The 25,572-nt window shown below is 40.3% G+C and overlaps 1 protein-coding gene across 1 annotated transcript in view; it reads left to right on the top strand.

The window, feature by feature from the left end:
* The window catches only part of CNTNAP5 (contactin associated protein family member 5), an 860,931-nt gene that overhangs the window by 700,518 nt on the left and 134,841 nt on the right, over positions 1-25,572 (top strand). Inside the window, exons 15-17 of the mRNA XM_005572890.5 lie at positions 726-853; positions 1,031-1,201; positions 10,504-10,722. Coding sequence (XP_005572947.3) covers positions 726-853; positions 1,031-1,201; positions 10,504-10,722 — 518 coding nt within the window. The remainder of the gene's footprint in view (positions 1-725; positions 854-1,030; positions 1,202-10,503; positions 10,723-25,572) is intronic.

Genomic DNA, 25,572 nt, shown 5'->3' with positions numbered 1-25,572 from the left:
TCCTACATCCAATTTTTCCTTCTCAGCCAAATGATGTGGCCCTTACCATGAGTCCAAAAACACCACCGTCAACAAAAGGGGAAAACATTTCCAATGGCTTATCCTATTCTTTCTGAACTTTATCCAAAGATGATTAGTCAATATTTTATTTGCATGGTTAACAAAAACAAAGTCAGAGTCATTAACTACCGAGATGTTTAAGAACAAAATGAAAAGCAAGGAAGCAGTAACCGTAAAGCACCTCGAGTTAAAGGGTGGTAAAAAATAGATAAAGTTGACTAAAACCTGTCGGCAGGTGGCTGAAACAAGTCCTTGGAGTGATTTTTGAGTGGAATTTGTGATGGCTGTTTCAAGTTAGTTGCTGAGATAGCTGATCTCTTTATGGGAATGAGAGGTGAGGTTTAATGTCACATTAGCACACTTTGAGCAGGTGGTCTGCTCTTAGCCACCAAAAGCAGCAGCAATCTTTGTCAACTATCCATTTCTACAAGCACACGCGGGGAAGATGGAAAATTCACTTGTTTTTGGAAGCCAGCCATGGGTTTTGTAATTCACATTCCTTTCCTTCACACACACTTAGGCGATGAAAGGCCTTCTGTTTTCCCCCTCTCTTCCACCACCCTGCTGCAACTACCCAAATCACTTCTGAAAAGAGGGGTCATGGAAAAGAGTCCCTAGATGATCCACATTTTGTCCTCTTTTTTTCTTAAATTTATGTTTTGCAGGACAAATGATACTGGCTTTCTTTCCTTCAAAGACCACTTGCCTGTCACTCAGATAGTTATCACTGATACCGACAGATCAAACTCAGAAGCCGCTTGGAGAATTGGTCCCTTGCGTTGCTATGGTGACCGTGAGTACTAAATCGAAAGAAGCTTTCTCTCTGCATTACATGAGCACAAGATGTTTTTACTGCCTTATCCCTTTTCCCTGCAGTGTGCCCTAGTCTTGAAAATTACCCACATGCCCAGTGCTTTCCCCTACCCCATGGAAAACGATAAACCATGCTGAAGGATTTTCTCATTTGCAGGACGCTTCTGGAACGCCGTCTCATTTTACACAGAAGCCTCTTACCTCCACTTTCCTACCTTCCATGCGGAATTCAGTGCCGATATTTCCTTCTTTTTTAAAACCACAGCATTATCCGGAGTTTTCCTAGAAAATCTTGGCATTAAAGACTTCATTCGACTCGAAATAAGCTGTAAGTGCGCTCAATTATGAATTTAATGTAACTGATCAACAAACAAGTTTTAGTCTTGTTTTTGCCACCAATCGCTAGTGGGCATTTGTACCAGCAAATTAATCTCGCTGGACATCTGTAAAATTAGCAGTGATAATGTCTAGTTTCTTCTGATGCTTTATGATTTATTATGACCTGTCAGTATTTAATCAGTCATTCTCTCATCAAAACATGGGCATTCCGAAAATTCCCACAGACACCTATTACAGTTTCCAAAGTATCTCTTACCTGTGACTTTAATCTTCCACACTACAGGACTTTTTTCATGACGCTTTCCATGCAAAGCTGAAAAGAGGATTATTATGCATTCTATTCATATTTGGAGTCTACTTTTTGTTTTACCTTTGTTCCAAAAGTAATTTCCTGACTTATTTCCCACCCTAGGAGCCTGTGACTATCCAATCAGAATTGTCATGGTTTCTCTACCACTTCCCCATGAACAGTGGCGTACCTAATAAACTCGATGCCAGGACGTGGATCACCTTTTAGTCTGCATACCCTGCATATAAACTATATTCAGTAATAATCATGACATGCAATGAAAAATGATAGGAATACAGATGGTGAAATTTCCTATATTTAAACATTTTGTATATAATCATACTAATGAAACAATATTCCAATACAAATAAAATACAATTTAAAAAAATTACACCAAGTCATATTTTTAATAAAAAGGGAGAAAGCATACGTACATATTGCTCTGTTGTGATCCTAGTAACATTAAAATTTATGTTTCTGAGTCTCTACTTCTTGAAATTTGAGAGTGACTTCATAAAATTTAAGTATTTTCTTATGTTCATGTTCAAAAGAGAGTATGCTCGTGTCCATTTATCTCATATTGAGAAAATAATATTTTCTATTAATTTGTTTGTTTCATATGAAGCAAGAGCTATACAAATAAGTAAGGTTTTAAACTTCATAATATATTTGTTAAAAATTCATAAAAATTTCATTTTATACTAAATTCTGTAAATTCTAGTACTGTCAATGTTGTTACTTCAGGATTGATTCTAGAAACTTCCAAATGTCTCTGCAAGCAAAATAATTCCACTAAAATAATTTTGACAGAAAATTCATCATAAATTTCTATTTTATTAGGTAAAAAGTTACCATATTCCTAAGGATTTGAAATTGCTTGGGTCCTAATAGGGTGCAAATTTTGTCTCAAAGCTCTGTGGTTCCATGTATTCATGTATTGAACATTAGATTTGAGTTAAACAATGCTAGCACAGTAATTATACAGATGAAAAATGAGAATTTGAGTTCTTATTCTTAAAAATAAACAAATATATTTGAGTCTGTATTTTTAGGAGACAATGGTAAATCTAGAGTTCTCTGTATTAACCTTCCCTCAGAATATAATATTTATTAAATGGAAAGAGATAAAACATACTAATTTGAAGTTTATACATACATTGTTAAAAATTAACAGTAGCGTTATATGAACAAAATACATTTGTTTATTTTTAAGAGTAAAACTCAAGTCCAGGTGTGGTGGCTCACACCTGTAATCCTGGCACTTTGGAAGGCCTAGGCAGGAGGATTGCTTGAAGTCAGGAGTTCGAGACCAGCCTGCCCAACATGGTGAAACCCTGTCTCCACTAAAAATACAAAAATTATCCAGGTGTGGTGGCAGGTGCCTCTAATCCCAGCTGCTCAGGAGGCTGAGGCAGGAGAAACGCTTGAACCTCAGAGGCAGAGGTTGCAGTAAGCCAAGATTGCACTACTACACCCCAGCTTGGGTGACAAGAGTAAAACTTTGTCTCAGAAAAATAAATAAATATATAAATAAATAAAAAAACAAATAAAATAACAGTAGCATCAGCATCTATTGAAACAGACCAACAAACGATTTATTTGGTGAAGGAATGTTTTATCACTAACATTGCTTGGAATTACTTGTGTATGGTAGTAATTTTTAAAAAGATGTATTTTTAGTGACTTTTGCTATTGTTTTAGGTTCTCTGCACTGAGCACACTTTTTATTACTTATACACAGGGTAGGCTATAGCCAGCACCTTGCCCGTGTCATTCCTGTGACCATAAAGACTCAGGCTTGTCATTAAGTGCCCTATGTGTGTGTGTCTAAATGAATGTTTTCCTGTAGTTTGATTGAGGCCATTGACCATATCACTATAATGATGCGACTGCACGAAATACCCTTGAAAGTATAAGTAATGTCTTAGCAACAGAAATTGGAAATTTGAGAGCTCCAGAAAAGGAGAAAAAAAAAATGACTGGAGGAGGTGGCAGAGGTGTTTAAGTCTCCTGCAAATTACCAAGCAGCTAAGTGTTTCTTTTGCAGTTACCGCACAATACGTACAAGGAAAAAGATCTTCTTAATTGGTAGTTTTAATCTCCTTTTACTCCAACTATTGAGACTATTTATGGGAGGAAGCTCTTGTGGCTTTGGTGTGAAACAAGATCCCTCACACCTAACATGACCAGTCTCTAAAAATGTTGAGTTGAATGCCAACAATTTCATAATTTGGATATAATAACTTCAATGTAAATTTAATAAAAATTAGGCCCCATGGCCTTTGATTAATTAAAGCAGCAGCAAACATCATGGTATGTTATTACAAGGTAATGACTGATGATTTAGTGTTAATTACATATCAGTGTCCAATTTGTTTGTCCTTTGTGCTACTGTATTTTTCCCTTTGGCTTATGCAAGATTGTTTTTAGCGCAGGTTAGAATTACATTTGACAAAAATCAAAACCCACTGAGGTAATTGTTTGGTATATAATATGTCACCAGATTGGAGAACATATACCTTCCAAGACAAGATTTTATATAAAAACATTGAGAAGTTCAAGATCTTATAGTTCTCAAAATATTTGTTATTATTAATATTTAAAAGGGGAAAAGACCAAAGTGGGATGGAAACATCTTGCATTCTTTATTTACAGCGACACTCGTATTACGCATTTTAGGCAGATGGAATTTTTACTCCAAAGGGTTCATAGCAAGAAATATCCACAGACCAGGCACTTGGAAAGGAAATGGCCTTTTAACAGATGCAGTTGCTCAGAATAGATTTCCCTCCCATCCCCAAGGAGTGTTCCTCTAAAACTATCCGAGCAGCAGTTTCCAAGGTTGATATATCCAAATTGTTGGACAGGGAACAGTAGATTTCCATGAAATTTTCAATCCATTTCCTTCCAGCCTGCTGCCAAAGATATTTGAATTTTGTAGCCCATACTCTATGAAAAAGAAGACACGCCACTATGTTGGCAAGTCTTAGTGTATGTGTTTTAGTGGGCCTGTGGAAACAATAACTGTTTTGATACTTATCTCACAATGGCTGTACAGGTAGAAATTGATATTTTAGAATAGATGAGGAGATCAGAAGGAAATGGCTTTTGAGAGTCAGTCTGGCATAGTGGAAAGAAGCTAGACTAGAACCCAATGTGGATTCAAACTTTTGTTCTTCCAAGTGGGTTTGTGAGCTGCCTTGAGCAAGTTCTTCTCCCTTCCTATGCTTATTTATGCAACATGGGGTTGGTGACATCCACATGCCACCCAGAGATGCCTTTGGCTGCAAATAACAAAAAACCCAATCTGAACCGGCAGCCACAAGAATGGAAATTCACTGGTACTGGAGCATGTGATGAAGCCCAGAGGAGGTAGGACTGGCTTTATTTATGGTTGTTTGCAGTAGTTTAACAAAGTTATCAGTCGTCTCATGGTTTTCTCTCTCGGTTATGAATGTTGAATGTCTGCTTTGGTCTAAGGCTGGCACTCCCTCATGGTGGAGCTGCATGCCAGCTGGTGGAGAATCCCTGCTTTCCAGCCCTACAAGCAATCCTCCTGAGAGGTCACTCACTTGGCCCCCAAGAACCAATGTGTGTGGCCGGGAACGTATAGATTGCAGATTGACTTATACCAGGGCCGACCCCCACACCAGAGACTGGGCTAGCTTCCCCTAAAGCCCATGGGAAAGTGAGAGAGGGAAGAGTTTCCCAAAGCAAACTCAGTATTGTTAGAAAGAAGGTAGTCGCCAGGGAGACAATCAATGAGGATTCTTCTAAGGCAGTTGTCAGAATTGAAATGTGTAATTTATTTTAAAAAATGCCTTGAAAGGAAACAAAACCAGAAATTTCCTGAGCTGCTCATGGGAAAAACGATACATATATATACTGTATGTATGTGTGTGTGTATACATGTATATGTATGTGTATGTATATATATACGCTATAAATATGTGTGTACACTGTATAGATACATATATACACACAAAGAGAGTGAGAAAGATTTAACTTTATGATTTCAGAAGTATTATACTGAGAATATTACCAAATGTGATGTTAACTTGGACACACTATAGTTAGAACTTCAGAGAATAGTACCAATGAATACTATTCATAATTACACTTTTGTTGAATTGTTGAGCAATTATTCTGATTAGACACTGCACAATTCTTTACATTCCTGATTTCATTTTGTTTCCAAGCACTCCCATCGATGCCGATCCCTATGTTGTACCGTGATTACCACTGCACAGTGCACCGATAGGCAGGATGAGCCTAGAGAGGGCAAGAGGCAAGCCTTGATTACTCAGCTGGGAAGGTTAGAATCCAGGACCTACCCGGCTCTGTCTGACTCCTTACAGCACCCCCCAATTCTGCTTTGCACGGGTCCGCAGGATTGACAATGTTAGAACTCAAGAGAACGTACAATTATTTACCTCCAGATTTTGAGGCACAGGACATAGAGGAAGCCCCTGCAATTTTGTGCAATACCACAGGTGCTATGTTTCTAGAGTTAGAAACTATGGCTGCCGCCAGAACCTTAAAGAGATTATGTCCCTGAAAAGTTTTAACAGTATTTTATTTAGTTCATATTTCTCATTTTACACATGGACACCTGGAAGGACAGAGAGATTAGCTCACTATATTAAGGCCTTACAAATTATTCATTCCATAAATGGACTCTGAAATATCTCTCATGCTGATCTGGGGTGGGGATTGAGGACACAGAATGGAGTGTGGTTCTGTCTTCACAGAGCTCAGGATTGAGTGCTGGGAGGAGATGTGTGGAGTCTGTCCTAAGGATATTCTCTAATAGGCTTGGTGGTCACTCCTGGAAGAACATACAGGTGTCTTCTTAGCAGCTTCTTCCCATCTCCTAGGAGCACTCGGTAGAAACTCTGTAACAGCCCTAAACATGCCCTTTCTTTTCTTTATCAGTCTTCTCAAAAGTAAATCGCGAACTCATCTTGTTTCATTTGTCTCAGAATTCTCAGTGCCTAGCACAGGGCCTGGCTTGATAAAAATGCCCTGAAAGACTGAGGAGACTCCTTAGCTTTGCCTTGAACCATAAAGAAGTAGCTGGTGAGAGAAGGCGTTTGTCAGAAGGCTGGGGGAGGTTGAGCTTAGAGGGTAAGTTCACGATAGAGCTAATGCTCTCATGGGTCTTCTCTCTTCCTATTCAGGGCCAGTGGGCTATGTCCACCTCTTCAGCAAGGGAGAGCCAACTTGAATTTGCCTTAAGGGCCCTGTTATAAAGGCACTGGCCAAAGTGGGATGGATCATTCATTCTCTTACCTTGTTTTCAGGCATCTTTATCATCCATTCTAGCTTTGACTACCCAGGGCAACTGCACAGGTTTCCAGGTGTGGAGGTTTTATCATAGGAATAATGATTTAAAAATTGAGCCCTGGGAAGCACCACCTGGATTCACATCCAGACTCTGCGCCACCTGCACTGGGTCAGCTTCCTTAGCTACCTGTACCTCACTTCCCTCATCTGTAAAAGATTCCTGTCTCATAAAGTTGTAGCAAGGCTTAGTGAGTTGATTAATGAAAAACGAGTAGCAAGGTACTTGGCTCACAGTAAGTACTCAGTAAATATTAACTGTTTTTATTGAATTTTACTGATTCTAGGAGGAATGGCTTAAACATAGTATGTCTTTAATAGTTGCTTTAATAAAGTTAAATAATAATAATTTTAAGCTGGGTGTGGTGGCTCACGCCTGTAATCCCAGCACTTTGGGAGGCCGAGGCAGGCGGATCACAAGGTCAGGAGATCGAGACCATCCTGGCTAACGTGATGAAACCCTGTCTCTACTAAAAATACAAAAAATTAGCCAGGCATTGTGGTGGGCGCCTGTAGTCCCAGCTACTTGGGAGGCTGAGGCAGGAGAATGGCGTGAACCTGGGAGGTGGAGCTTGCAGTGAGCCGACATCGCGCCACTGCACTCCAGCCTGGGCAACATCTCAAAAAAAATAAATAAATAAAATAACAGTAATAATAATAATAATAATTTTAAAGACTCTGCAAGGACCCTAATACCTTGGTATAAAACTGTAAAAGTATAAAGAAAATTGCAGAATTGCATTTAGTATATGCAATGTAATGATGTTCCAATGAATAAAATGAGAACTTCCTGTATACAAGGCACAGTGCTAGGTGCTGGGTATACGATAAATGAGGTGTTCTTCTAGAGTTGCAGACTCGGGGGAGATAGTACACAGATTATTGTACAGCAGGGGGCTGCAGTTTGGAGAAGAGGTAAGCACAGATGGGAAACTGATTATGGAGGTGGTGGTCAGGGGGCAAGGCTAGTCACAGCGAAGCAGCAAGCCCTCCACAAACATGTGTTGTCTCAGTGGAATTTATTATCCACAAGACTAGCCTTGCAGGAAAGCTTTTAGTAAAATCTTTAACATTCCTCACCCAAATTCTCACCAATCTTATTCTGTGTTTTATAGAAAAATGTAATTGTGGGGTCCAGTCATCTCTCAGTTAAGTGTTTTTAAATTTTGAGATATGCAGGGCTGCCAGGTGGCACTGGTGATCTGAATAAGAAACAGGGAAAGACTCAAGGGGCCACCTTCACTCTTATTTAGTCTAACTGCTCGTCACTCAATCTGTTCCCTTCAATTTTGTTTCCTTTAAGGCATGGATTTGTAACCTGAAGCCAATTTGCCTAAGTTGAAAAATCACAGGTCACAGTAATAATAACAACAGCTATCACTTCTTGAACATGCAGTATGTGCCAGGCACAGTTAACTTTATCAGGATTCATGTCTAAATAATCTGATGATTTAAGTACTGTTCTTATTCCCATTTTGCAGACAAGAAAATTGAGGCATGGTGACATTGAAAACCTGCCTTAGGTCACAGTAGCTCCAGAGTCTAAGCTCTCAAATCCCATTCTTACTGCTTCCACCTTACTCTCCTTTAGGCCAGGGCTCACCAGAAAGCAAAATAATTCAAGCTCTCAGATACTCAAAATTATGTGTAATGGGGACTTTGATGCAGGTGGCTTTTGGTTAAGGTTTAAACGCTGGGAAGAAAGTGCTCTGGGGGGGAGTCTGTCTTTTGGCATTTGTGATAATTTAAATCTGGCAGTTGATGACTTTGTCAAATAAATACCCATTTCCTATTTTAGGGGGTAGAGGAGAGGGAGCAATTGTGAAGGTGCCTAGAAAAAAAGGAATGCCTGGCATATGAAAGTTCCAGTCCTATCCTCATCCTCAATTTGTAAATTACAATTAACCTCTCCATTTCCTTTAAATTTAGAACATTCTTATGTGATAATGGAAAACACAAGACAATATACTCAATAAAGCAAAATCGTGACGAACCCTGCCTTTGGAGTCAGATTCTACTTACCACCTAGGACACTTCCAACGAATTATTTATATTTCTGTGCACTTTAGTTTTCTCACTCATAAAATGAGAATAATGCTACATTTCTCATAGGGTGGTTTTGTGTATTAAAATGAGATAATCCATGGTCAATGCTTAGCATAGTGCCTGGCATAGAGTTCATTGTTCTCACTGTGCTACCCCTTCCAGTTCTCTCTCTTAATGGTTATCCACCATTGCCACTATCATCACCACCACCATCATTGGCACCATCATCATCACCTTCATCACCACCTTCACCACCACCATTACCACCATCACGATTACCACCACCATCGCCACCACCACCACTACCACCACCACTATCATCACCACCACTGCCAGAACCATTACTATCATCACCATTACCACCACCAGCACTTCCAGTATCACTATTACCATCACCATCACCATTACCTCCATCACCACCATCACCACTACCACCATGACCATTACCACCACCAACAATGATGACACCATCACTACCACCACCATCACTACCATCACCATTACCACCACCAGCACTGCCACTAGCACTATCTCCATCACCTCCATCACCACCACCACTATCACCACAACCATTATCCCACCACCACCACCATCACCGTCACCATTACCTGCATCACCACCATCACCACTACCACCATGACCATTATCACCACCAACAATGATGACACCATCACTACCACCACCATCACTACCATCACCATTACCACCACCAGCACTGCCACTATCACTATCTCCATCACCTCCATCACCACCACCACTATCACCACAACCATTATCCCACCACCACCACCATCCTCATCACTGCCGCCACCATCACCATCATCATCACCTCTACCACCACACCCCCATCACCACCACCACCGCCATCATCATTAACGTTATGTCCACCACCACCATCAATACCACAACCACTGCCAGCGCTACCCACCACCATAACTGCTGCCATCACCATTGTCATTTCACCGTCATCAGTATGCTTACTTCTGACTGGGTGCCATCTGGCTTCCATTATACAAAGATTGTTATAGAGGGGCAGAAAGAATAATGGAAGGAGTCCCGTGTGACAACAGGAGACTTGGGTTTGATTGCAGGCACTGCCACCTGCAGCAGTGTCTCCTTGGACAAGGCAATACAACTTTCTGAGCTTTTTTCATTATGGAAATAGCACAAATGCTTATATAATGTGCATTAATAAAATAAGGAGGAAGCGCTGGACTTCCTAGGGCATAAGTCTCCTCCCTGTGGGAGTGGAGCTGCCTGGCTAACCTCATGTCTGCAGATATCCTGGAGGACACAGCTGAAGCCGCAACAGATCTAGAAAATCCAGGGCCTCGGCATTCATGCAGGTTTATCAGATCAGCATGAATGGTCCAGGTGCTTATCCTGTTTCCTGAATTTACACAAGTAGCAGGAATGAAAACAGCTTGGAACAAGTATACACATTTAATTTGGTAGCTGTTACTATTAATGGTGATTTCAATGCTACAGAGATTTCAAAAGAAGTCTTCTCTACATTAATATTGACTGACAATTGCTTCTCCCACTCAAGCCTGTGCCTTGAATGTGCTAACAACTCCCTCTATTCTTCTTCCCATTTTCGTCTCTGGTTTCAGCTCCTTCAGAGATCACCTTTGCCATCGATGTTGGGAATGGTCCTGTAGAGCTTGTGGTCCAGTCTCCTTCTCTTCTGAATGACAACCAATGGCATTATGTCCGGGCTGAGAGGAACCTCAAGGAGACCTCCCTTCAGGTGGACAACCTTCCAAGGAGCACCCGGGAGACGTCAGAGGAGGGCCATTTTCGACTGCAGCTGAACAGCCAGTTGTTTGTAGGTAGGGGACATCTTAAGGCTCCCTTTGTGCTAAACCCCTACAATATCACTGTGTGACCACACCCAAGAAAAATTTCTCTTTTATTTTAGATCTGGGATATGATCGAAATGTCATAAATCATTTCTAATCGTGAATTTCACTCTACACATTCTTTTTTCTCTGGCTTCATTAGCTACATCAAGTTAAGATGATGCTAACCTTTAGCAAATACTGAGGTTGTCCAGATTCTATATATTTTCTTTTGGTAATATTGTCTTCAGATGTCCAGGGACCCATCATTGTAATATAAATCTACTCTAAGGGACAGGACATGTCACCTCTTTACACCTTAGTGAGTGTAGACTCTAAGTCATGGGCCGCCCTTCCAAGTGCTACCCCACTTCTGGTAACTATTGATATCCATGCAATGAGACAATTGAGCTATTTCAAAGGTGTTTTTGTTATCAATAACATGGTTGGGAGAGGAATGATCCCTTTCTAAATCAGGGGCCTCTTCGATACTACCTGAACTCATAGCACTGGAGATCAACCTGCCACAGGTTGTTCATCTGAACTGGCGGCTGCCACTGGTGTGGGCCTGGAAACATCCGGGCATCCTTCTTTAGTCATTCCTCACTTCTTTCATTCCGCTAATAGTCACTGAGTATCTACAACTGGTCAGGTATCTTGTTACTGGGAATGAAAGATGAATTGAGCACTACCACTGCTTTTCAAGGAGTTCATAATCCTCTGGTGTGTGTGCGCGTGTTTCACAGAGAAGACAGCATGGGGTTTGGGAAGTCTCTCTTCAGTGCTTGTGCCTTAACTACATTTAAGTTGGCATTTTGTTTCCCTTGTCATAATTCTAACATTTTGCTAAACATACGGGAGTGTGTGTGTGTGTGTGTGTGTGTGTGTGTGTGTGTGTGAGAGAGAGAGAGAGAGAGAGAGATAGAGAGAGAGAGAGACAAATAAGAGAGAGAAACTAATGTAAGGTCATCCTTATAGCTGCAGTTAAAAAAATTAGCATAGGTTGAGGAGGGCTTGTAAAGCTTTAACATACAAAATCAAGCTCTGAAAGTTAAGAAATATTGTCAATACTACCAAAACCAAGAGTGTGTTTTTATATAAAAGTCGCAGTTCAGATGTTTAGAACAGTGATGTAAATAAGTAACAGAATTTGTCAGTCTACCCAGATTTAACTCCGTTTCCTTTTTTGTTTATTTATTTTATTGCCAACTCCCACACTACATAGCTTTATTGCTAGTGATGAAATGCCATCAACACTCAATGGAAGTTTCTTATTTGCTTCCTTTAAATTGAGGTTTGTGCAACTTTTAACTCTGAGGAAAGCAGTCACTAAAATAACACCAGCTAAAAGAAAATAAGTAATAGAATGTGAGGATGTAATATTCTTTCTTCTCAATAGGAACCATATTTCTTTCTTCATCTGTCATGTTCCCCAGAGATATAAATGATTAAAACAGTTTTGTGATTTCAAGTCATTTGCTCAATTAATAACCCATATATGTGATATGATTCACTATTAAAATATTTTTAAAATTTATATTTCTGTTTTAATTTTATTTAAACATCACATTTTGATGGGTGACTTCTGAGGAAGGTTGCTCGTCATCAAAATCTAATATATTTTTTGGTGGAATCAAGTCAAGTGTTTCACAATTTTCATAAATTATATTCCATGCCAACGTTTAATTTATCTTCAGGCAGTATTTATCAGTCTTTCTGGCTGAAAGGTATATATAAAGATGGAAATAAATTTTTTACCCTTTCATGCAAATTTTATGTGGCTATGCAATTATCATATGGACTGGATATGTGATAAAGTTTGTGCAAGTCAAAAGGGAAAGGCGACAGCTGTATTTCATGGCAGATTTCTATCTGCAGACGTTTTGGTTACATTGATCACAAATGCAATGAGCTGTAAGAGCATGTCGATGGGTCTGGAGGAGATATCTTGCTGGAGCTGGAGCCAAGGTCAGCTGTGGCAAGAGCACCTGCTTCTGCTATGTTTCTCTCCAATAAATCCCATCTCAGATGTTACTCTGCTTTATTGAATTTGTCTTAATGTACTTGAAGAAGAAAAAAATGCTGTTGGAGGTCACTTTAATGGTCTTTCAGTTTGAATTTTCCTATTTAGAGTTCAGTGATATACCCATTTAGAAATGTCAGGTAGCCAACAAAGCTGAAGTCTCAACATTTCCATCTTGCACAATTCGATTGTTCAACAAATATATAGATAAATAAATGAGGTCTGCTTAGTTATAGTCACCAAAATGAACAATTGCATTCTCTATTATTCAGAAATTGTGAGGCCCTGGATATTTATATTTGCTAGGCAGGAAAAGATATCGTTGGCATGTGCTTCTTTACTGGAATAGATTGAGTGTAGCATTACTTAAATATTAATTTGGATATGTCTGTCTAGATATCTTTGGCCACTGAAGGATCTTTCAATCAACATGGAGCATCCTTCAGCATTGTAATCACTGGCACAGCTGCTGTGCTCATGAGTGTTTCCTGAGTACCAGAAACAGGCGTGTTTTTAGAATAGGATGTTCCTCTCAGCACTGCCCCTGTCATTGGAATGTGACAGGTTGAAATACTGATACATGAGTCAATGCATACTGGATTTCCAGAATCAATATTTTAACTTCAGGCTGTTATATCACCCTGATGGTTAGGGACATTTGCAACCATGCCATTTCACCAGTCGCATTTCTTTAACAGAGCAGGAGACTCTTCATAACATGCAGCTTCTGAAATGTAAACTGCAAGCATGTGGCATTCTCACCTTTGGAACGGTCCATAGTACCACCCCTTCTGCTTTGTTATTCCCCACTAATGTGTCCATCAATATGAGGATGAGGCAAGAAAAATCCAAGATCCAGTGGAGAGATCCGAGTATGCATTCCTGGTCAGATGCCCAAAGCCATAGGCCCTGGGTAGAAAAATAACTAGCATGAGTGTACTATTGTCTTTATCTGCTGAATGAAAATGAAGAGACTGTAACTGATCTTCTAAGACGTGAAGATCTGCTCTCTGCATGGATAAATTAGGAACAACGGTCACACCTACCATCATGCCCATGTGTATGTAACAACAAAGAAAATGTCTCATTCCTTCCAAACCTAACACATGATCTTTCGAAATATGCTGCAATTACAGAGTGGAAATTGTGTGAAGATGGGGGCCTGTGAGTCTCATTTTATGACTTTATTTCCTTCTACTTTTTATTTTTCCCATGGGCTTATTTTTTGTTTCTTGGCCCAACTGCTCTCTTTGTGTCAAAATAAACTGAAGCTACTCCAAACTTACAATCCCCTAGGGAAACTACTACACTGACTTGATAAATCATAACATTTGGAGAGATCCCCCAAAATTGCTGTTCTTGCTTCCAGGCTGGTAGGGAATTATTATTCCTATTTTCAGGTGAAGCGTGTCAAACTCAGTGGGGTCAAGGGTGAAGCCAGGCAGTCCTGGTGTGCACATGTTAATTTTGTGCTCTGGCACTTCCGAAACTCTTGATTTGTGGCATAATGCAACACATACAGAACTGGCCCCAGTCTCCTCTTGGAATAGTGACTTATATTTTACGCTCATGAGTGCCTCATGAAGATAGCCGTCCTGAAGCACGCCTGTAGTGGTTTCCATTAGACAAGATGTCATATGTTTCACAGTCTAGGAAGAGATCTATATGCTCTTCACATTGAGAAATAATTGGAAAAGTAACTGTTAGCATATTTTTACATAAAGCTACTGTGCGTGGAGAATAATAATTATCATGATGTCAATGGTGAAACAAAAAGTGAAGAAACAATTGTCTTTTTAACATTATATAAATCTCTGATTACGTCTACCTATTCCCCATAAAAGTCTATTTTTTTCAAAGTCAAATAATATATTAAGTGTACTTAAATTTTTTTTTAGGAAAAATTAAGATATGACTTTTGATGTCCCCTTAACAATTACATAAGAGAAATTGTTCTGGTTGGTTTAAGAAGATGGTAAGAGACCTCTGAGCGAGGCTAGCAGGCAGGTCCTGGGACTGCCTCAGTAGCTGCATAAGAAACACTAGAAGAACACCCAGTGGCCACTCAAAAATACTTGTGTAGTGGATTAAAAAAAAAAAAAAAAAAAAAAAGGTGAAGAACATGTGGGTTTGTCCCTAACACCAGTGCTCCACAAAATCAGGTTCTTGTAGCTTGAAAATGTTTGAAAAAACATTGGTTCTGTTTTTATATTCAGGAAAAGTGAACAATTAAATCACCCTTTCAGCAAAATTTTGTCTCTTCTTGAAGATGTTGAGAATTGGAAACATTTAACAATTCCCAACACCCATTTTAGTGTTTTCTACCCGCTACTATATATATTTTTTTGAAACAGGGTCTCTCTGTCGCCCAGGCTGGAGTGCAGTGGCACTATCTCCAGCTCTCAGCTCACTGAAACCCCTGCTTCCTGGGTTCCAGCAATTCTCTTTCCTCAGCCTCCCGGGTAGCTGGGGTTACAGGTTCACGCTGCCATATCTGGCTAATTTTTGTATTTTTAACAGAAACAGGGTTTCACCTTGTTGCCCAGGCTGGTGTCCAACTGCTGGGCTCGAGCAATCTGCCCACCTCAGCTGCCCAGATTGCTCCCTACTATTTAAGACACATTTTTGAAACACTTATCTACAGCTTCTTCTGCTTTAATTGAGCTCATTTTGTCATCTTGTGGTCTCTGTTGGATTGACAATGGACAATTGAAGCAGAATGGAGAGGAGTGTGTGTGTGCATGTGTGTGTGTGTGTGTGTGCTTGTGTGTGTGTCAGGACTCATACTGTCTTTCTTAAATTTTTTTTTATTTTTACTTTAAGTTCTAGGGTACATGTGCACAACGTTCAGGTTTGTTACATGTGTATACATGTGCCACGCTGGTGTGCTGCACCCATTAACTCATCATTTACACTAGGTATATCTCCTGCAGCATGGTATCGTCTTCTCAGGCAGCCCAGAAAGAGAAGTCTCGAGCTTCAGACCTCACAAAAACTCAAAGTTAGAAGCAGTAATTTGATTCTCTTGGCACCTCCACTTGTCAACATTTATAACTCAGTAAAGAAAGAAATCATTAGAAGAGCATCATTTATGTGAAACTGGCATTCTAATTGTCAAAAGAAACATAAGGCAGATCTTTCTGGACAATAAAACAGTTCTCCCTGGACATTCAAGGACCCAATCTGAGGGGCGACTGCAGGAGAGAATTCAGGCTGCCCTGGAGCTAATGTGACTGCCACATGCTGAGTAGCCACAAGGGAAGCTCCCAGTTGGAAAAGAGCAAACCAGAGAGGTGGCTGAGGCTGCAACACTGCCTGGAGCTTAGTGAGCTGGTTTCCACTTCTCCGAGAGAGTCTGCAGAGACAAAGCAGATGACTCAGAGGAGGAGCTGGGAAAGCCCTTGGGCAAAGCAGTGGATGGGAAGATATGTCAAAAACCTCCAGTAAGGCCTACTGGCAGACTTATATTCTTCTCATTTTGTTATCAAGTTTCTTCTGAACACGTGCACAAGTGGTGCCTCAGCCAAAGCTTTGTCTACCTCTTCCATGCACATTGTGTCTCCATCTCCTTTGAGGATGGCCTTGCTTCAGTTTCAGCAGCGCTGGCATCATCAGCTTCATCAATGCCCAGACCGAGTTTGATCATCCTGTCAATCCTGTTAGCATGTGTCTGGGGATCTTCCACACTGAAGCCAGAAGACAGGAACCCAGTTTCATAAACCAAGAAGCAACTTAATGGAAGAAACTCTCCAAAAGGGGCTTGTTTTCCAAAGAAAAGTATAGTTCAGAGGAGGGAGATGATAAGCCTACCTAGACGTGTTGTAAAGCCATTCAAAAATAATTCAGAGAGAGGATTCTGAATGGAAATGTAGTGTCCAAGTCACATTCTTAAAAAGATTGTGACAAATAGAGACAACTTAACAAGAAAAAAACAAAAGAGTTTCTTCTGAACCTGGAAGAAACGGACATAGATTCAAAGCTGCTTCAGTAGCTTTGAATTTTGTAGAAGAGGTGATTTTGTAGAAGAGGCGGTAAGAAGTGCCATGCTCCAATTCGGCTTCCAGTGTTATCATCCATGTCTCAAGGTAAAAAGGATCAGGTCTCAGGCTCATCTTCCGTGTGTAGAGGGGCTTAGGGACTTGTGGTAGACCTTGTAATCTGCTGTCTAGGTCTCCCTTCAAAGAAGGACTTGCCCTGTGGCTGGGAGTGCTGTTGGTGGACAGTCTTCATCTGTCTGAGCCTTCAGAAGCTGCCTCAGCTGCAGAGAAAGCCTTGACCAAGGTCGTGTCCTTTCCAGGGGGATTCACATCCAGTGACTGAGCCAGAGTGCAAAGGCACAACCACTGGGCCCAAGAAGGAACATCTCTGGTTATTTGTTCTGGCCCCAGCACTCCCAGTGGTACTGTGCTGGGTTGATGTTGGGCCGCCACCACGGCTCACTTCTCTGCCCATTCATACTTTCTTTTTCCTCTGTCCAACTATAAGTCTGGTTTCCAAGGTTTCCCCTAAAAGTATCCTGTACCCTTAACTCCATCACAGAACTTGCTTTCTGGTGAACCTAATCTGAGACAGAATCAGATACATTTTTCATGCAATTTACACACATGTGTGCATGCTCTCACACACACACACTTCTTTTAAATTGAATTAATTTTCTTAAGTGAAATTTATTTTTCATTTCTCTTGAGAATTAGCTATAAAATAATGCCTCTTCCCCTCCTACTTTCTTTTTCCAAAACACTGTTTAATGCTAATAGGTTATTAAGACCAAGTTTGCATGGTTTTGCTTCATTACCCTTCGAAGATCCTGGTACTCAAACTAAAATGGGCCTGCCCCACCCCGATCTACCTGACAGGCTCCTCTCCATTGATAACGCAGACTTTGATGAGTCAGATGAACTACCTCCTCTCAAGGGAGTCTATCCTGGTACACCCCCCCATCTCTGTGAGCACACACAATACACCTGATTCTACTGACCTGAATTTACTGAATTATACTGACCTAGGAGTTTCTTTGTGGGAAGACATAGTGTCTAATTGATCTTCATATCTCTGGGCCTAGTAAAGGTTTTCTAATATATTTAACGTTCAATAAAAATCTAATGAATTGGCCGGGCACGGTGGCTCAAGCCTGTAATCCCAGCACTTTGGGAGGCCGAGACGGGCAGATCACGAGGTCAAGAGATCGAGACCATCCTGGCTAACACGGTGAAACCCCTTCTCTACTAAAAAATACAAAAAAAACTAGCCAGGTGTGGTGGCAGGTGCCTGTAGTCCCAGCTACTTGGGAGGCTGAGGCAGGAGAATGACATAAACCTGGGAGGTGGAGCTTGCAGTGAGCTGAGATCCGGCCACTGCACTCCCGTCTGGGTGACAGAGCGAGACTCCATCTCAAAAAAAAAAAAAAAAAAAAAAAAAAATCTAATGAATTAATGAAAGTGAATGAAGGCAGAGCTCCCAGTTCAGTCCACTCCACTAGTGGCTTTATGGTATTAGGCAAGCCACTTACTTTCTCTGAGCCTCAGTTATTCCATCTGCCCACTGGGCTTAATAATAATCAATACCTTGCAAATCAGTTTCAAACACTGAATGCAGCAATAGATGTCCCTGTTCCCCTTGGGATTTTCTTTTAAGGGTTCTTAAATAAGAATGGCAAGCAAAAGACTGTTTCAAATGGGAAATGATTTGTGCCCTCACCCCAGTGGCATAATGAGACACTCCTTTTGGAAACTTAGGGGTTTTGACATTTAAATGACACACTCAATTGGTGTAATGGCTCCAGGGGGAAGGATCCCTCCCTATGCTGGATTTTACTTCTTCTCACAAATCAACAGAAATGTCCCCACACACTGTTGTAATTGGAGTGTGAGTGCCTCGAAAGCTGAAGGCCAGTCCTTATAAAGGGGAAAGTTTCTTGCCATTTTCTTAGCCAACAACTTGAAAGATAAAGGGATTTCAAAACCACATTTTCAAATTACTATATGGTTCACATACACCTGCTTCGGAATTGTTATTGCTAAATTGCATTCTCACTGCTGTTACTTCCCCCTGATCTGTTCAATAAGACAGTCTTTTTTGGGTTGTTTCTCCAAATCAGAGAATTGTGTCTGATCTGGTAGTGAGAGGATATGCCCAGACCAGAAATTGGACCTTTACTTGTGATTCGAGGATACCAGAAATACACTGAAAGCTGACCACACTCCTCACACATTTGCAATGCCTTCTGGGCAGTCAGGATTTTGCCTCAGCCACTGACCTTCTCTTGCTCTGGACTGAGAATAAAGTGCAGCAAAAAGCCAGACTGTATGATTGTTTTAAATTGAAATGGTTTTCTTTAATCAGAATTTATTCTTCATTCTCCCAGGGATCAACCTCCTCCTTTCCTACTGTTTTACCCAAAAGAGTCTTTAAAATCCCATGGGTGCTTTGGTGGAGTTTGGAGCATTTTGCGGGATGGGGATTGAGGGGCAGGGGTCTGATTCTGCACTTCTACTTGCTTTTCTTTGTCCTTTATCCTTTTTTTCCCCACTCACATTCTTTTCCTTCCATAATTTACTAAGCAAATGTTTTCTGAGTGCATGCTCAATCAGCCCTGGGCTGGGCAATGGGGTCATGGAGATAAATAAGATCCATTCACTCTTTGGGAGGTACAGGCTCAGGGAAGAGGTGAGTTGGATTTTCTAGTGGTAAGTCCTTCATGCTGTGGTATGTGGTATGTATTCAAGGCGGTATGAGCAGGGAAAACTGGATGCAGCTCCCAACTCTATGCAGAGGCAGGCCCCAGACTCTATTTCCCTTACATTGTGTAACTATTTATTTCCTGCCCTCTCTCTTTCTTATATTGGGGAAATAAGATTAATTTGCAGTGAGTACAGTGTCTGAGGAAATTGGCCCTTGGAAAGCAGCCTGAGACTTGTGTGCCCACTCACTGTGTAGGAAGCAAGTCTCTTACCTTGCTAAGTCAATCGCTCGCTTATTCAGGTATCTGGGAGGACACCTGGAGCCCAAATGCCTCAGGTTCTAAGAGAGACCATCCTTCCAGACCCTGCTATCTATTTGGGGTACTCAACATGGACACTGCATTTCCTGCCACCATCTACACTGCACTGGGGCCCTGCTTTGAGCTTGGGTTTGTCTTAAAATAGAGATGGTGCTTATATCAATGACAGAGTTGGGTGCACTTATGCTTCTCATTCTCTACCATTTTCCCACAAACTCTTATCCTCAAGGATCCTTTCTCTTCTACCTTTTATCTCCCATCCTTTCACAGATAAATTAATTCATCAAAAACATGGTGGGGGTCACTGTCAGGATGAGGTTGATGCCCTGAAGGGCAGATTCAGGCTCATGAGATTCTCACCCACACACCCACTAATAAGAAATAGTCCTTGCCCAGAGGAGAGTGCTCCAAAAGCAGTAATGGAGGGCAGTGGAGCAGTCATATATATGTATATGTGTGCATATGTAGATGAGGTCCATTTCTTTTTTATAATATCTCCACTCTCTTAGAATTGAGGGAAAGCCTGCAGTTTTCCCCTTTCAGTCAAAGCACATTGTGTTATGCATTTCCTCTGGTTCCATCATTTTTTATCCTTTTGTTTATTCACCCTCATTTTTTCTCCTCTTTTATCTTCTGCAAAGCCACCTTGCTTCCTTCCATTTATTCCTGAAGGCCATGTAACCTCTGATGGTGGCTGCACGCTCAGCAGGAAAATATGGATGATAATGTGTCCTGCTTGCTTTGTGTTCACAAAAGACTAAAAGCCTCTAGATATTTCAGTATTTTATCCTTGTTATTATTGTTATTCTATCTTGTCCCCATCATTATGTATTGTGAAATTGACACCTTTTTCTGTACTAGAAGGTCATGTGGACCTTAAACAGTAGGAAAGATCTAGTTTGAACACAGTATAGGGGAGGCTACAGACCAACCACAAGCCATAGGTAGAAATGGAAAGTGTAAATCAGATTTCCAATAAGTATCCCAGGGCTGGGAGAATTTTAGTTCAATTGCTCTCATTTTTTTTTTCGTCTGTAGTTTGTAAAATAATCACTGGCATTTAGCATGTTGACCAAATAACTTTTTTTTAAAAAAGCCTCATTCTGAGAATGCAAACAATTAAAATTTAATTTATTGTTGGTGGGAGTATAAATTGAAACAGTTAAGATAACTCCTTTGCATTATCTACTAAAGTCAAACATACGTATACCCTATGACCAACAGTTCTACTCCTAGGTGTACACCAACAGAAATATGAACCAAAATAAATACAGAAGATTACTCATGGCAGCATTATTCATAATACCAAAACCTGTACTATGCCCATTGACAGTAGAAAGAAAGATGATTTATGAAATGTTTCTCAAACCAGAATACTGTACAGCTTCCTTTATTAATATGGACAAATGGCATCAATGCAATGCTAGGCAAAAGAAGCCAGGGTCAAAATAGTACATGCAATATGATTCCCATTTAAATCACATTCAACCTCTGATTTCAGAAACAGGTTAGTGGTATTCTTGGAAGGGAGTGGTTGGTGACTGGAAGGAAGCTTCTGGCATGCTGGTAAAATTCTGTCTTTTGATCTGGTTGGTAGTTACTTTGATGTGTTTAGTTTGTGAAAAATTATCAACTCATATATTCCTGTGCACTTTTGCATTTGTTCTTGAACACAAGAAAATATAAAACACGGTGCTAAAAACAGCCTCAATCACTGAAGTTGAGTTTTCTCATCATCATAAGTTTTAATGGTTTTATAAGTAGTTCCCCATATAGAATTACCATGACTTATGTATCATTCTCTTTTGTCAGACACTTCCCTCCCCCAGTCTGTAACAACTATTTCAAAAGATCAATTAAATATTAATATTTCTGCTTGTAATCTTCCTCCGAGCTCCATTTTCAGCTATTTTCTTTAAAAAGTGCAATAAAGCCCATAATAACAATGCTGTAATGGCTTTTAACATGCATTGATGAATTATTATTCACAAGTCTTTCACAACATTTATTTATACCAAACAAATAAGGAAATTATTTTAATCTGTTAACCAAATTCAAGTTATCACTAAGCTCTTTTCCAATTTCTTGAGGGGGTTTGGCATTTGGTTGGAGGTGTCACAATTTGTAGTGAGGATTAAATCAATGAAGCATGTAGAAGGTTTTGATTTTAAATAAATTCTTAGTTCTGATCACTATTATTATTATTTTACATTTTGGGCATCCAGTTAATACTGCCAGTATTATTAGTGTGTGTTTAGTGATTCCTGAGCAAGAAATCTCTCTATCTGGCAAAACTCAACCAGACACATGCTTTATCCTTAAGGAAATCACATTTTTAAATTAAAGTCTCCAGTAGGATTTCCTCCTGGTACCAAGATTCTGCCAATTGGAGAACCAGGGCTTAAAACAGAAGATAATTGATGGTTAGTATACTTGTTTTTATTCATCATGTGTATGTTAAACCTTTGCCACTTTAGTCAAAAAGTCTGTCACTTTTTGAAATCTAGGTGGTAAATGCAGCTGAACTTCAGTAGAAAACAAACTGCTCCATGTTCAAGGGCAGAAAAAAAATTAAGGCAGGAAGAAAGGGTGGGAGGGAAGAAGAGAGGATGGAAAGGTGGCACTGTACTAATTTTTGTGAAATAAGAGCCTGATCTGATGCAGTCTGTGTTTTTCCAGGGGCTTCTCTGAAAATGAGTTTTGCTGGAGCATGTGCAGGACAGAGCAGACACACATGAGAGAAATAGAGGCTCCGCGTTTGTGCTCAAGGAGGGCACGAGGAATTGAGATGCTTCTCTGGAAGCAATGAGCATTTGTCCGACTGACACATGGAGGTTTTCAAAGACAGGCTTAGAATGATGGTAGTGAAATTTTTAAGAGTTGATTCATAGTCAGTCCAAGGAAACATCATCATAATGAACCCACTTGATACCAAGGGCCAGCTGAAGAGTATCATACAAAATTGCTTCTAGCTAGGCCAGCCAACTAATGGTCTGAGTTGTCAAAAAGACTGATAGGGAAGCCGAGAGAATAAATGCATGCTGGTATATTATTTGGTGAAAGAAAACATGTAAGAGACAAGAGGAAGAAAGTGGAAGAATCACTTAGTTGTGGTATTGACCCAAATCGTCTAATATTCATCTTGGAATTTTAGGGCACGGAGCTACCTGCAGGCTTTGAAGATCACCAGGTCCAGTGTGACTCCAGGTTTTGCCACATAAAATCTGTTTAATCCCTGACTGTGGCCAAAGCAATCTCTGATGTTAAGTTTTCTTAGGCAATGTGAATGATATGAAGAATACCTTCTTTCCCATTGACAGTTTAATGAGTTTAGTATAAAGTTTCTAACCTACAACTAGTATGACTAGTATGTTTTAATATTGTTTTTAGAACCAGAGGCATTGCTCTGGTCCTCAAAGAGCCCACAGATTAAGGCTGAAAAAAAAAAAAAAAAAGGAAAAAACCCTTAAACTTCTCTAAGTATAATGCTACATGTTTTTTGTTTTTCTAATATCAGAGTGAACTGTATACAAGAAGCAAACAAGTACAAATAAAAGTATACTAGAACAACAGGGGAAAAATTAAATACTTGCAGTGGCCAGGAAGGCAACATGAATGAATGAAGTCTTCCTGGTGGGCTCTGTGGTCAAGGGGAGAGTGCATGCCCTATCTTAAAGGAGCTGACCCCAGTGCAGCTGAGAACTGCCATGCAAGAAAGCAGGGTCATTAAGAGATGTTCTGGTTTTTCAATGAGGAACTAACTAGAATTTTTAAAAGTATTTTTGTGTTTTTTAAAAAATTGACAAATAATTAAAATAAGCAAATGCTTGGTGGGTAAACAGACAAATGACTAATACGTTTATATGAGTTCAGGTGTGCGTGTCTGCGACTGCAGGGGTAGTGTAGGACAAGCAGTGGAGTGCAGGGGGATGGATAATATACTAGGAAATACGACATATGTGAAGAGGTCCAAAGTCTAGATAGGTCATGTGGCATGAGAACCACAAGTGGTTTGGAATGCTTGGTGCACTGATGTCAGTGCAGGAAGTGTGGGAGAAAGAAGCTGGTGAGGTAAGGGGAGGCCAGATCTCCCTTGCTGTGTCAGTTGTGATCAGGAATTTCAGCTTGATCCCTAGGACAATGACTAGTTTCCAAAGGGTATCAACCACTTACAGCAGAATCACATTTTCAAATTTGTGTTAATTCTGGCCACAAAACGGTGAATAGAAAGGAAGAGCAGGGGCTGTAGGTAGCATGTTTTTGCAGGAAGGAAAAAAGAAAAGAAAGAGAAAGGAAGGAAGAAGGAAAGAGAAAGAGGAGAGAGAGAGAGAAGCAAATGGATTCAGAAATAGAGATTTCTGGGAGAGGGAGAGAAAATCCGTAGGTCTGGGGTAGAGGAGGAAGATGGTGAGCGAGGGGGATGAGGGAAGATTACCGTTGCCTTTCTGTTTCTGTACAATAAGTTTTACAGAAGATTCATGCCTCCAGTAACTCTTTACTCAGAGTAGGTAAGAAGGGGCCGCTTTAAAAAAATTATTCTTTTTATAAAGAAAAAGCACGGTGAAGCCCTGTCTCTACTAAAAATACAAAACATTAACCAGGCGTGGTGGCGGGTGCCTGTAGTCCCAGCTACTCGGGAGGCTGAGGCAGGAGAATGGCGTGAACCCGGGGGGCGGAGTTTGCAGTGAGCCGAGATCCGGCCACTGTGCTCCTGCCTGGGCAACAGAGTGAGACTCCATCTCAAAAAAAAAAAAAAAGAAAGAAAGAAAGTAAAAGAAAAAAGGGAAAAGCAAACTTACTCCTAGTTTTCTCCTTTGTAAAGGCTAAAACAACCAGTTAAAAAATGGAAATTTAGTTCACTGTGCAATTGAGTTCATAACTCACTGTGTCATTATGTTTCGTCAGCATCTGTAATTGAAATAATCCCCCCGTTTTGTGTCACTATCACCAGACTCTATAAGTCTCAAACCTTAAGGAGTGCATTTTTGCCAAGAGACCACCCACCCCAGTCATCTTCTTCTCCATTAATAAACTTGTTGACTAAGTCACATGCAAGAAAATGTGCAATAGATCTTTCATTCTTCACTTCTGCTAAAAGAAAAATGACTCTAGCAAGATATATGAAGAGTTATTCAAATCCACTATGGGGAGTGACTACAAAATGAGAAAAACAAAACGAAACCAAACATTTGACTACATAAATCCTCTCCTCTTTATTCTACACACTCTCTAGGAAAGAAATAATGAACCTTCCTCTATGATCTGCTTGTGCTTATAATTGATTTATCTTGTGGTTAAAGAGATTTACTTACCAAAATTGAGACAGACAGGAGAATGCAATTTGGGTTTGGCCTCCTGGCCTGCTTGGGTATCACTTGTGGGAACTGAAAATATAATGACTGAACACATATTGTATTCTATGAATCATTACTTCAGAATGCGAGACGAGATTTATCCCTTAGGATAAATGTCTTTGGACGGAACAAGTGAATGTCATGCATGTATTTATGAGTCTGCTGACCTGGTGGGATTTAGGAGAAACAACCCTTCTCTCCCCACTCTGCCCTGCCCCATGTCCCCCTCACGTCCTCCCCATTTCTAATCATTTCCTTGCTTTCCTCAAAGCCATTGACCCACCACTGGGCCAGTCTGACTAATGCCAGGAATTCTTTGAATTATCTACTCATTTCTTTAACTTACAGCTTTGTTTCTCACTTAACATCTCTATTCCCTGTCTAAGATTATGCATTTCAATTTCTCATCTGATCCACTTTGATAAGAACACATTTGTATCTGGTCATTTGCCCAGACAAAGATT

Source organism: Macaca fascicularis, chromosome 12 (genome assembly GCF_037993035.2).
Source record: "Macaca fascicularis isolate 582-1 chromosome 12, T2T-MFA8v1.1".
In the NCBI taxonomy this organism is placed as follows: domain Eukaryota; kingdom Metazoa; phylum Chordata; class Mammalia; order Primates; family Cercopithecidae; genus Macaca; species Macaca fascicularis.
Note: the sequence above shows the minus strand (reverse complement) of the source record. Positions and strands in the feature narration are given on the sequence as shown.